This window comes from Miniopterus schreibersii (assembly GCF_964146895.1).
Source record: "Miniopterus schreibersii genome assembly, chromosome: 19".
NCBI classification, from domain to species: Eukaryota; Metazoa; Chordata; class Mammalia; order Chiroptera; family Miniopteridae; genus Miniopterus; species Miniopterus schreibersii.
In genome coordinates, this window is record NC_138119.1 from 5,603,893 (window position 1) to 5,616,994 (window position 13,102).

A 13,102-nucleotide genomic window follows, 5' to 3' on the forward strand; every position below is an offset into this window, starting at 1 on the left:
GCATTTTTCTTGTTTTAGCTGGAAAATCACGTATTTATGCATGTTCCTTTTAAAAAGTGAGAGGCTTTTTAAAAAAACATATAACTTTATTGATTTCAGAGAGAGGAAGGGAGAGGGAGAGAGGTAGAAACATCAGTGATGAGAGAGTCATTGATTGGCTGCAGCCTGCAACCCAGGCATGTGTCCTGACCGGGAATCGAACCCCGATCTCCTGGATCCTAGGTCGATGCTCAACTGCTGAGCCACGCCCGGCTGGGCTAAAAAGTGAGAGGCTTCTTAAAAACAAACTCTAATACTTTTTGATGAATGTGCTAGCAGAACCCCAGCTTAGTGATTTGGGAGATGCCTTGTAAGACTGTGGTGCTCGTGGTAGGGACCGAATGCACTCCAGAAGGCCAAACCCCAAAAAGAGGTGAATACTTTTGTGGTGTTTGTCATTATGAACACATTCTGGAAAGCAGTTTTTTGTAAACATCTGTAGGACTGGTTTAATTTTTGGTGGGAGTGTGTTGCTTTTTTAAAGCAGGGCTATCTGATTCTTATCACAGGATGAGATGAGGCTGGACTTTATATTGATGGAGAGCTCCCATGGATGCTGAGGGCTGGGTCAGATTTGCAATGTGGCAAAACAATAGAGGCCGGGAGGGCTGCAGAGGCCTCAGAGATGAACCCCTTGACACAGCTTTCATAGAGGAAGCTTTGGGGTGTAGTGGGAAATGCAGACTTGGTTAGAATCGCAACTTTGCCATCTTTTAGGCCTGCAGACTCTCAGCCAGTTACCCCGATTGTGTTTCCGTACCTGTAAAAAATGTGGTTAATATTATTTTGCAAGTTTGTTGTGAGGACTGACTAGTTAGATAAGATAGATGACTGCACATTGTTAGACCCACTGTTGGTACTTAGTTCACTAAAAATGGTTCTGATTAAGCAGGTGGGGCCTAATATCAAGAGCAAAGAATCCTTAAGCTGCTGTTGGGATATTAGCATTTTGGTGTCTACCCAGCTGACTTAACAAAGCTTTTAGGGGCTGGAAATGGCTTGTTTTAAATATCCATGGACATTTCTGTGAGAATGTATGTGTTTCAGGAAGCTTCTGAAAGAGCAGAGAGTAATTTGGAAAAAGACCTTAAAAAATATATATAATTTGATAACTGAAAAAATGAGCATTTGATAAGAATTCAAAGAATCCAGAAAAGATCCAAGCTTTCCTCCAACCAGATTTATTGAACATAACAATTCTATATACAAAGTCACCTGGGCCTGCTGCTGCAAAACAAGATCCGTCCTTACTAATATTTTGATAAGTCAGTCCCTAGTGTCCAAAAGCAACTTACCCTAAAATTAATACAAAAGTGCCCAAAGCACAATCAACAAAGAGCGTAACCACAGAAGCTTTCACAGTGTAAGATAATGAACACAGACAGGCTGCCGGGACCCGCGGGGCGACGTCAGGAGGCCATTTTGTGCACGGCCACTGTGATGCCGTCGTGTTTCTGGATCATGACGTTCCTGGAAAGCGAAGCGGAAGACCTTCGGTAAAATGTTCCACGTAGGAGGCCGCGAAAGATGAATGATGCAGTTTGGTTTAGGACACAACAACAACAAAAATTTATCGTTCTTCTATGTATAAAAGCAATATATAAACACAACAAAACATTTGGGAAATACAGAAAAGTAAACTATAAAAAGGAAATGAGTCCTATAACCCTACCATTCAGAGGCACCACTATTAATATTTTCCTGGTTTTATCTGCATGAGTAATATTGCACATTTTTTCTCTCTTTACAAAACTGTGATGATACTGTACACAGTTTGTATGCTGCTTGTGTCACTCACTTGGAATATCTTTAGTATTCTATTACTACAGAGTAGTTTCTGTTCTTTGATTGAGCTTCCTCTCTTTTACTTTCTTTCTCTTGATACACTGACAGTTCATGTCAGTTCTTCCTCTTCATTTAAATGTCACCTGGTCTGAAAGCCCATTAGCTTCAGAGATCAATCTGTCTGCGCCTGTGGTCCAAAGGGTGAGAACCTCCTTAAAGCCCTTTGAATGGAGCATCACTGAGAAACACAGGGCAGGCCCCAGTCAAGTTTCCCAGGGATTTTTCTGAATAAAAAGGAAAGGAAGGACCTGCTGACTTCTACTCACCCATTATCTGATTCTAGACACACCACAGGAATATCAGTGGGGTCTGAGGTTAGCTTAGCTGCCTGCTGGGCTAGAACAGATATCACCCCAGCGTGCTCATCTGACAGGGTCCCACGGCCTGGAAGACAGAGATGATATCATGTTGCCTGGTTGTTTAAAAATGAGTGCAGAGCTGCAGTAGCATCTCATGAATTATTCACGAGAAGAGTTCAGTTCATGGTCTCTGAGGCTAGTTACTGACATGAAATGATTTTGCTCTGCTGTACTCAGCCGGTTCCCTCAGTGAGGAAGCCAGACACCGGTTCCTAAATCAATAAAGCCATGACAGACACTCAATTTTCAAAGTCATTCCCATCGCCATCTCTAAACACCTCAAGCATATAAGGAAGCTGTAATTCAAGTTGACCTGAAAGTCATAAATTCATTTTATAGGAACCTTGCTGAAACTGACAAATTCAGAGGTGAGACAGACAAAAAGCAGTAAGGGCAAGAGACCTGTTGAAACTAATTCCTCATAGGAAATCTCATTTCCCTTTATTGAACTGAACCTCAAAGGGAATACAACTCTTTACCCAGGAGTTCAGCTGTAAGACCACCTTGATAACACATGTGGATGTTCCATGAGCAAATAGTCCCACTAGAATAGGCTGGCTGTTTCCCAGCGTCAACAGAATTGGCTTGTTACTGTTTTAGCATGTAGGTAATAAGTAAGTCTTGGGTGGCAGCTATAGAAAGTGATTACTAAATTTACAATATATTTGCATATATAAAGGCAACACAATTCTACCTGCCTGAAACTAGGTCAGGTAACAGACATGCTACTGTGGCAGAGTTGTCGGATTTACTGTTGTTACACAGAATGTTAACTGGACAGACGGTAGTCTTTCTGACCTTGAAGGTCTCTCGAAGGAACTCACTGAGTTTTTTATTTCCTTGAATTTCCACTAGTGAGCCTGGCAAGCACCCCCAAACCCATTTGCATTTTTTCTCCCGATTCAATTTGTATGTAAAACCTGAGTTACACAGATTACCTATCAGTCACCCTCCCAGCAAAAGCTCAGAGCTTTAAAAAGTCCTGCAGTAAAGAAGGAGTCCTAGGCTTGCTTTAGTTATTTACCTTACTGGATTTATTTCTTCATTTGTAATTATCATTTATTGAGCATTATGTCTGGGTTGTGTGGTGTTTTACACACATTAAATAATCTTTAGTATCACAATACTAATGGTTTTGGAGCTAGACTTAAATCCCAGCTCAACTACTTAATCTTTTTTTTTTAAGTCTTCACCCACAGTTATGTTTTTATTGATTTTAGAGAGAGAGGGAGGAAGAGGGAGCAAGACATGTTAGAAACATCAATCAGTTGCCTCCTATACATGCTCCCCAACCAGGGATCGAACCCACAACCTGGACATGTGCCCTGACCGGGAATTGAACCTCTGACCATTCAGTGCATGGGAAGACACTCCAACCAACTGTGCTACAGCAGCCAGGGCAACCACTTAATTTCTTTATCTACCTCATGTTATGAGGATTAAATGACTTAGCATATATAAAGCACTTGAAATGATGCCTGGCACACAGAAAAAGCTCAATAAATGCAATTCAATTATTATTATTAACCACCCAGTAAAGAGGCTGAGGCTCAGAAAGGCTCTTTTTGGTCCAAGCAAATGGGAGAGCAGGGGGTTGAACCCAGATGTGTCCAACTCTGAATCTGAAGCCCTATTTTTACTGCGTCCTCACTTATATAGTGTAGACTAAAAAATAGCATCTTGCAGGATTAATGTGAAAATTAAGAGATGAGTATAGGGAGCCTAGTAGTCCAAGCAGATGGCATACATTCAATCAATGTAACTGCTGTCATCATCTGAAGACCTTCCTCAACCCACTTTTAAAAATGAGTCAAATGCTATTTCAATAGAAACAACTGTAGTACAAGAAACGTTTCTACCTTCATAAACACCAAGTGAGAAGTTTCAGTAGTCTAATCTTATTTGGAGGTAACCTCTACTCTCACAAAGTAGCCAGAAAGTGGCAGGGTAACAGGACGATGACTCCCAGTCAACATCAAATGCCGAGCAACCCACCGAAGGGTTGATGGGAGATACTTACAGCCCAGGTTAAGCCCTTGTGAGTCTGTGCACAGGACTCCAACAATGGATGGATTCTTCATTCTATTTCCAGGAACAGATGATGTGAGAAAAAGAACTTAAATGATTAAAACACAGGTAGGCATTCTACATACCAGGCATTGTTGCTAGCGCTTTAAATCACTGTTTCTCAACCTTTTTTCATTATCACTACCCCACCCCGAGAAAAATTAGTTAAACCACACATTGCAGTATCTAGGCTTCTGTTGCACGCTTTAGTACATTAACTCCTTAAAACAACTGCTGAACTCAACACGGCTGCCTCCTGGAGGGGCTGGGAAACGGGCAGGGGTGCGACGGGGGTTTCCCTGTGCGCTTTCTTGCTACGGATTCTATGGAGATAGTCCTCGTTGAAAAACTGAAGGGCTGTCTTTCATTTTCTCGGTCACGCACGGAAGGAGGTGTAGGGGTATCGGTGTGTGTGCACGTGTTTATGTCGACAATTGCAACACGACAGGCGGTTCAGGGCTCGGGCCGCGGAGACTGGGTCCAGAGGGAGAGCGCGGGGCCACGGCGGGGCTTTAATCTCGGCTCACCCCGCTCCTGCGGCCCCGGGACCCGGCTCACCGCCTGACCCCGCAGCCTGGGGGTCGCGCGGCGTCCCCAAGGCGCCCGGCTGGCCCTCGCAGCGCGCGCCCTTTGTCCCGATCTAATCTCCCCGCCGCGACCTCAGGACAGGCCGGAGAGGCTGCACCACTCACGTGTCCTCCAAGTGCTGCTCTAAAGTCGCCTCCATCCCGCCAGCCAGCCAGCCAGCCGCCCGACCCAGACGCCCCGCTCCGCCGCTTCCGGGTCCAGCACAGGCCTCTAGGCTCCTCGATCACGTGAGAGGAGCGGCGCGCGTCCGGACGGCGCCGCCGAAGGGACAAAATTCGTGGCCCCGCCTCCGCGCTGGGTACCGGAAGCGCCCGCTCGGCTCCGCGGCGCGCGGCAGAGCGGCTGATGCCCGGGCGGTGACCGGCGCTGGGGCCTTGGCGGCGCGGCTGTCCCGCGGGGGAGAGGTCTGCGGCCGGCCCACAGCGCCGGGTCCTGGCCCGCGCTCTGTGTCAGGGGTGGAAGCTTGGGGTTCCCATTCAGCCGGCTCGGAAACGGCGGCCGGACCCCGCAGGAGTGTGGCCGCGACGCGCTGGCCCGGCAAGTCGGCTCCAGGCGGAGGGTCAGGGACCTGGAAGAGACGCAGGGGCCCCGTGAAGGGCTCCCCAGGGTCGGAGGGAGACGACGCGCACGCGGGGCTAGAGGACGAGGTGGAACAAGGCGAAAACCCCAGCGAGGTACTGGGAAGTGTCGGGCTTTGAAGAAGCCGCTGCTTCTTCCTTGAGCAGGGGCTCAGGACAGTTCGGGAAAGAAGGTGGCGTTTGAAAGAAAGCCACCCGAAGTGTGCCCAGGGGTGACTGGTAGTCTCGTAGACAGTGCCCTTTCAGCCCATCGTCTTCGCAGGCGTGTGCCTTTAATGTTTTCCTTTCGCGTTCAAGTCCAGTTGACACACGCACCGGGCATGCAGTTCGGCAGCTGGCCTTTTCCACAGAGTTCGGCTTAAATGTCCCTCCGTGTGGATGAGCTTCATTCACTTCCGGTCCCGTATTACGGCTGCACCGTAACTGACTCGACCAGCCCCTTGTTAACGTGCAGCCGGGCTGCTTGCAGCTTCTGCCTCGAGTCCCTCCCTAGCGGCGATAGTGCAACTTGCGGCTTCCTTAAAATGCCCGTCCCCAGTGCTGTAATTCAGGAGTTTGGAACTCCTGCCCTAGAGGAACTACTATTTTATTGTTGTTGTTGTTGTTGTTGTTATTTGACTTAGGGATAACATAATATGGACCATTTGTATTTTAGAAAAAGCAGTTTAAAACTGCCCTTAAAAGACACCAATTAGAAGATGTAAGGAAGCCGGGTGGCCCCCCGCTAGTCCTGCCCGAGGCACCTCGGCGCTGCTGAGCGCCCCCTTGTGGTCCCAGGCGCTGTAAGGCTTTGCTGCGTGAGCGCTTCCCAGCTCTGGTTTTTTAACCTCCAGGGCAGTGACATCTAATATATGAGCCACATCTATCATTTTATGTTATTATTTTTAAAATATGTTCTGACTGATTTCAGAGAGAGAACTAGAAACACCAATCTGCCGCCTCCTGCACCCCCCTCCCCCCATAGAGCCCTCAGCCCAGGCATGTGCCCTGAGGGGAACTGAACCGGCCACCTTCCTGTGGACTGGATGACACCCAACCCACTGAGCCACACTGGCCCGAGCATTTCATTGTAATTTTCATGTTTACTTTTCAAAGGCAGGAAGAGTGCCTTCTCCGTTCTTCATGTGAGCATTGCGGAGCACAGCAGGAATCCAGTCAGTATTTACTGAAAAATCTTGATGGGTCTTTTGGGAATAGACTCTGTAAGGTAAAGAATCTTTTGGTTCCAAACCTCAAGCATCGTGCGAGGTGGTGGCCTCGGAGCCAGACAGAGGTGCAAGTGTATCCTGGCTTCACCACTCCCTATCCATATGACCTTTGAGCCTCAGGCCTTACTAGTCTTAACAACCTTTATGAAGTAGTTACTATCACCATCCCCATTTTACAGTTAAAAAAACCCCGAGGCTCAGCCCAGCTCTCTTGTTCTCTAGAGAAGAATTCTAAGGGGAAGTGGCTAATTTAGAACTTGAACCTCGGTTTTTAACCTTCTCTCTAGTGCTCTAACTATACTGTGCTGCTGGAGGCTGTCTTTAGTTAAACCAGCTTCAGAGACAACTTGTTATGGGTTGAATTGTGTCTCCCCCAAGTTCACATGTTGAAGTCCTAGCTCCCAGTACTTCAGAATGTCACCTGATTTGGAAATAAGGTCTTTACAGAGGTAAGCAAGTTAAAATGAGGTCATCAGGGTAGGCCCCAATCCGATATGACTGGTGTCCTTATAAAAAGGGGAAATTTGGGCACAGAGGAAAAACTGTGACAAGCCAGAGAAAGAACCCAGCCGTCTACCAGCCAAGGAGAGAGGCCCTCACAGCCACAGAAGGAACCAGTCCTGCCAACACCTTGATTTTGGACGCCAGCCGTCAGAACTGCGAGGCAATACATTTCTGTTGTTTAAGCCACTCAGTTTATGGTACCTTGTTGTGACAGCCCTGGGAAACCAATGTACACATATATTAATAAATTCTACCAGTCAGAGTCACTGTCTGTGCTATCACCAGCATTTGGCAGCCCTTATGTTATAGAAACACTGGTTGGGAGAGTCACCTTCCCAGAGGCAAAAGGACAGAGCAGATCATCTTTCCAGCCTGCTCCCAACCTCGATACTTGGCTAAGATATTTTTCTTACATTGGCCAACAGTGGTGGCATGTCCACTTGACTGTGACCTTGAGTCTGTTTTGTATCCCTGAGCCTGGCTTACAGAAGGTGCTCACTAAATGCGTGTAGAGGGAATGGGCAGGAGAATACATCCCTGACCACTCTGATCCAGGCATCTCTAACCAATGAGTTGGGCTGTCATCAGCGGCAGTTGAACTTGGGCACTGACTCCTAGAGTTTACGGACAAGCCCAATTCTGGGAGACACAAGCAAGATATATTGGAGATGACTCAGGGTTGGCCAGAGAAGTTCCAGTGCAGAAAGCTGTTTTCTGCTGCTTTATTAATCTTGCTGTTGAGGATAAACGAGATGCAGACTTCCATAGCTAAGTCTTCATTAGCTGCCCTGTTAATACAGCCGTGACAAATCAGAATGAAGCCCTTATGAATAAAAAAAAGATCAACCTGGCATAAAAAATCGTAGGCCAGAGAAAAGAAAATCTAGAGGAGCTGATAAAAGACCTCATTCTTAATGAGGCTGTCTGCATCTCACGTCAAATCAGCCCTAATGCTAAGATTTATTGTCCCTGGAATTATGCAAATCAAATAAGCGCTTGAAATGAATGTTGGAGAATTACCTGGATTAGCGTGTGTTGGGATGCATACCTGCGCGCTGTGCTGGTGGTCAAATGCAGCCTTGCAGCATCGTTTGCCATGAGTCCCTGTCCACCCCCTCCGCCCTGGTGGGTTTCAGAGCATACACTTGTGGGGTAACAGTATGTCCCGTTGTTAGTAATCTCTGTCATTATCCTGGGAGAGTCCTTGGACAGTGAGATCTCTGTTTCTTCACCATCTATGAACTTAGTAGGTGTTACTGGTCCTAACTTTAGAAGACAATGATGTGAAGCCCCTGAATTTTGCCCCTCCCGCCACGGAGAGCAGAGTGGAGAGCTTGCCCGTTGACGGCTCCTGTCTCTCTTGGAATCTTTGTTTAGCTTCAGGAGCTCCTCTACTCTCACAACATTGGATGACCCTCTTTTAAGACACTGGACCCGCCCTCTCATGCCTGATAGCTCCATTTTCCCCACTATGAATGAAGATAAAGATAGTACCTACCTCATGTGCTGTGAGAATTCCACAAGACAAGCATGCTAAGCCCATGGCATAGTCCCCGGGCCTGTGGCAAGCACTGGACAGATGCCCGTGGTTGTTGCTGTAGCCAGGACCCTGAGAAATGACAGCCCAGGCCAACTTGAAGGAGATTACCATCCAGGGTTCTTAGTGGCAAGCAACAGAAGCTGGCTCTGGCTTATGGGGCAGGAAAGGGAGTTTTAAAAAGACATTGGGGAGCTCGTGGTTACCCAGATTTTTTTTGGGGGGAGGCGGGCATCTGGAGAACTCAGTCTAAGTTTCCAGTGACAAAACCCCAAACTCCCCATGAGAAAAACACCCCTACCACCACCACCATCTGGATCGCACCCACGACAGCTTGCAATGCCCATGTTGCTACTGCAGAAGGAACCCAGTCCTGCAACCCCTGTGCCCCTGCTCAGCTGCCGCCTTCGCCAGCAAAGTGGAATTTTCCCAGAGCCTCTTTTTCCCAGAGCCTCTGAACGGCAGTCTGTGTGGGTAAATGTGAGCAGAGGGCCTGGGTCATGTGCCTGGCTTTAGTTGTAAAGGAAGCTGAGGAGGAAATGTTCTGCTTTCTGTGTTTGTTTGGAGAGTGCCCTGAACATGGTAAAGGCATCCACTTGGGAGCATTTCAAGTGTCTCCTACATGGGGCCTCTTGCTCTGCATGAGGAGGCCTCTTAGCTAGAGCACCCCCAGCCCTTCAGCTCAGAGAGCCACTGGGCACAGTCCACTCCCTGGCAAAGGGAGGGGAATGCTTTCTGTCTGAGCCAGGTGGGTAGATAGGGCATTTTGCTTTGTGCTCCCATAAAGGCCATAAACTGCATCTCAGAGCCCCCTGGTCCCGCAGCTTCATGCTGTGGCCTTGCTATGGCTCTGCAGGCCTATGTCTTTATTCTTTCTCACTCCTAGTTCGCCAGATTGTGTGCTGGGAGCAACAGTAAATCAGGCAGAACTTCCTCAGTCCAGGAGCTTGTGTTTATGTAGTAAATAAGCTGGAGATCATGGAAAAAACCCAGGTCTATTTTGGATTAGAAAAACTTCAGACCAAAGATCCTGACCAGGAACAGCCTGTATGTTTGGCCCTGCCCGGAGCCTGGGGCCAGCACCTTTTCTAGCACCACGTTTTAAGAACAGGTCTGATGCAGGGCAGGCGGGGTCCCTCCCCACACCTTTCAGGGAGGGACCTGCTTCTGGGAAAAGGCGAGGGGGATAAAAAGAAACACCGGATCCTCAGGGTCAAGGCCTCTTTCTGAATTTGAATGTATTGTCTTTACTGCCCACAGTGCCCAGAAAAGCATGCGGTGTACAGAAGGTGCTCAGTCATGTCTGTTCTGCTAGAGGAGGACTCCCCTTGGGAGTCTCAGAGGAAACGGACCCTCTCTAAGCCGTTGTCCACACATTATTCCAGCTCCCAAGGAACAAGGAGAAATGGGCTGTCACATGTGTCACCAGCAGTGAGGGCAGAGGAGTCTTCCTAACCTTGACTGCTACAGGTTTCACCTCTCTAGGCCTCAGTTTTAATATCTGTAGACTGGGTCGGTTTCTCAAGAACATTGCACTTACTCTTGTGTTCCAAGATGAAAAATGGACTTGTACCGAGTACATCAATTCACACAAATCCTCTCATTTTAATCTCATGGTCATCCTTTGAGGAATCTCCATCCTGTTTTGTGGATAAAGTAACTGAGGTCTGGAGAGGTCAACTTACTTGTCAAGGTCATAGAACTTGAAAGCATCCATGGCCTTGGGACTTTAGGACTAGGGCCAGCCAGTCTCTAGGATGTGGGTCCCGGATGAGTCAGCCCCTCTGCAGCTGGCTTCTCACCCAGGTTGGACAACACAGGCCTGTGAGTCAGCCCCATGAAGTGGCCAAGGGCTGCCTTCTGCCTCTCCCCTCCCAGCAGTGGGAGGACTCGCCCCGTGCCTTCAGACACCAGTAGTAAAACAGTTGCCACATTAATTCTGGACCATCAGCTTCCCCCCCAGGAGAAAGTCCGAGGCGGAGACTAATGTCTCATTGATCTTCTCAACTGCCAAAGGGGTAGGAAGAGGAATCCAATCCCATCTGTCAGGGCGGAGAAGGGGAGCTGATGGCAGCACAGATTACTTTAGGGAGATAACAGTTTATCACTCTCTGGACATGCGAATATGAAATCGGGACTAACCTCCGCTAGCAGTTGATAGAAACATCAATCAGCAAAGAGAATGTCTAGGGAAATGAGCAAGTTCTCTGGCTTTTTTCTAGCTGTCCTTTCCCTAATACTTTGTTTTTTCATACACAAACGTGCACAAACAGGACAAAATCTACTTCACCCACAAGAAATAAACATTTGTTGAGGATTGATTATTGCCAGGGGCTGTACTATTTTATATTTACTATCCACCATTTGTCTGGGTGTTCTATTAGCACCATTTTACAGATGTGGAAATTGAGGCTCAGAGATGTTGAGGGACTTGCCCAAGGCTGCTCAGCTCTTAAAGGGAAGTCAGATGCAGGCTGGCTGACCCTGAGCCTCAACTGCACATGGTAGGTGCATGTTATTCAGCCTGAAAAGAAGCCCAGATGGCTTTGCTTCGAGACCCCTGCGCCTTGTCTCCACTCCGCTTCCTACCTCCTTGGTCCCCATTAGGGAGCCCTGCTGGCCTCGAGGGTGTTGTGCTCTGTACTTGCTGTAGAGGCTGAGCCAGGGCTAAGGGCTGGACCGCCTGGAGGCCTCAGGGCACCTGGGCAGCTGAGGCAGGAGGAGGGGTGGAGGAGTGGGCAGCGGGCCTGGTGGGTCTCAGCACCCACGGGGTTCAGGCTCTGCCGAGGCTTCCTTGGTCACTCCTGTGCGTGGACTGCCAGCCGAGGTGAGGCGAGCTCAGCGACAGCCTCAGCCAGTCAGACCAGGACATCTGGGCTGTCCAGTGCAATGCAGGCTGCTGTGGCCACAGCGCCCGAGGAAACCTCACTGCCGTGGGTCAGGAAGTTTATGTGAGGAAGGCCTGGAGACCACACCAATGTGAGCTTGAAAACCCGAGAAGGAATGTGCGCCCCAGATCCTCAGAAAACAGTCTCAGCGTTCAATTCCCATTCTTTGCTTCAACCAGGGCACACATGAGCCCGGCTGGCGTGGCTCAGCAGCTGAGTATCGAGCTGGGATCCAGGAGATCGTGGCTTGATTCCCCATCAGGGCACAGGCCCGGGCTGTGGGCTCGATCCTCAGCCAAGGGTGTGCAGGAGGCAGCTGATCAATGACTCTCATTGATGTTTCTATCTCCCTCTCCCTTCCTCTCTCTGAAATCAATAAAGACATATTTTTTAAAAAAATTAAAAAGACAACCCACAGAATAGAAGAAAACATTTGCAAATCATGCATCTGATAAAGCGTTAGTGTTCAGAATATATAAAGAACTCCTACAACTCAACCACAAAAATGTTGAACAACCTGATTTTAAAAATGGGCAAAGAACTTAGACATTTCTCCAAAGAAGATAGATAAATGGCCAATAAGCACATGAAAAGATGCTCAACATCACTAGTCATAGGGAAATGCAAACGGAAACCACACCCATTAGGATCAAAAGAGTAAAAAATAAAAGTGTTGGAGAGGATGTGGAAAAATCGGAAACCCTGTGCACTGTTGGTGGGGATGTAAAATGGTTTAGCCGCTGTGGGAGACAGTATGGCGGTTCCTCAAAAAATTAAACAGAATGGTATGATCCAGCAATTCCTCTTTCGGGTACCTATCCCAAAGAACTGAAATCAGGGTCTCAAAGGACATTGGTACAGCTATGTTCACAGCGACATTGCTCACAGTAGCCGAAGCGTGGAAGCCACCCAAGTGTCGGTCAGCAGATGAGCGGATGCACAAAACGTGGTGTGTGCACACATTGGAATATTATTCAGCCTTTAAGAGGCAAGGAAGTCTGGCACATGCTACAACAGGGACGAACCTTAAGGACATTACGCTGAGTGAAATAAACCAGTCACAGCGACATGCTGCGTGATTGCGTTTACGCGACGAGCGCAGCCAAACCTCGGAGGCAGGAGGCGGAGCGGCGGTTGCCGGGCCGGGAGGGGGGAACGGGGTTGCTGTTTGATGGGTGCAGAGATGCGGTTTGGCAGATGAGAGGGGTTCTGGCTGCACAACAGTGTGAGTGCTTCATGACACCGAACCGTACACTCAAAAATGGTTAAGGTAGTAAATTTTATGTGATGCATATTTTACCACAATTAAAAACTAAAACAGAACTGGTTAGTGTCCTACAGGGCAATTAACTAATCCATCTTTGGTGTTATCTTTCTATTGGATATAAATTGTTTATGTCTTCACTGGACTTGATCTGCGTGTTACTTTGTAACTTCACAGAGTCTGAGCCCTTAATTAATGGTGAATAGCCAGGGCCCACGGAGCTGT

General features: G+C 48.1%; 1 protein-coding gene across 1 annotated transcript; it reads right to left on the minus strand.

Annotated features, from left to right (window-relative positions):
- Positions 1-1,177: 1,177 nt before the first annotated feature.
- Positions 1,178-5,973, minus strand: LAMTOR5 (late endosomal/lysosomal adaptor, MAPK and MTOR activator 5). Its single transcript, XM_081122117.1, has 4 exons — positions 5,003-5,973; positions 4,264-4,325; positions 2,151-2,268; positions 1,178-1,509 (listed from the first exon to the last, which is right to left on the minus strand). Exons 1-4 carry the CDS (start codon positions 5,035-5,037, stop codon positions 1,449-1,451), a joined length of 276 nt encoding a protein of 91 aa, XP_080978243.1. The 5' UTR covers positions 5,038-5,973; the 3' UTR covers positions 1,178-1,448.
- Between the last annotated feature and the right edge of the window lie 7,129 nt (positions 5,974-13,102).

Coding starts and splice junctions, on each gene's coding strand:
- LAMTOR5 (XM_081122117.1), bottom strand. CDS start 5,037: ATGGAGGCGACTTTAGAGCAGCACTTGGAGGACAC. Junction 4,326..5,002: donor GAGCAGCACTTGGAGGACAC/GTGAGTGGTGCA, acceptor TCCTGGAAATAG/AATGAAGAATCCATCCATTG. Junction 2,269..4,263: donor ACAAGGGCTTAACCTGGGCT/GTAAGTATCTCC, acceptor TCTGTCTTCCAG/GCCGTGGGACCCTGTCAGAT.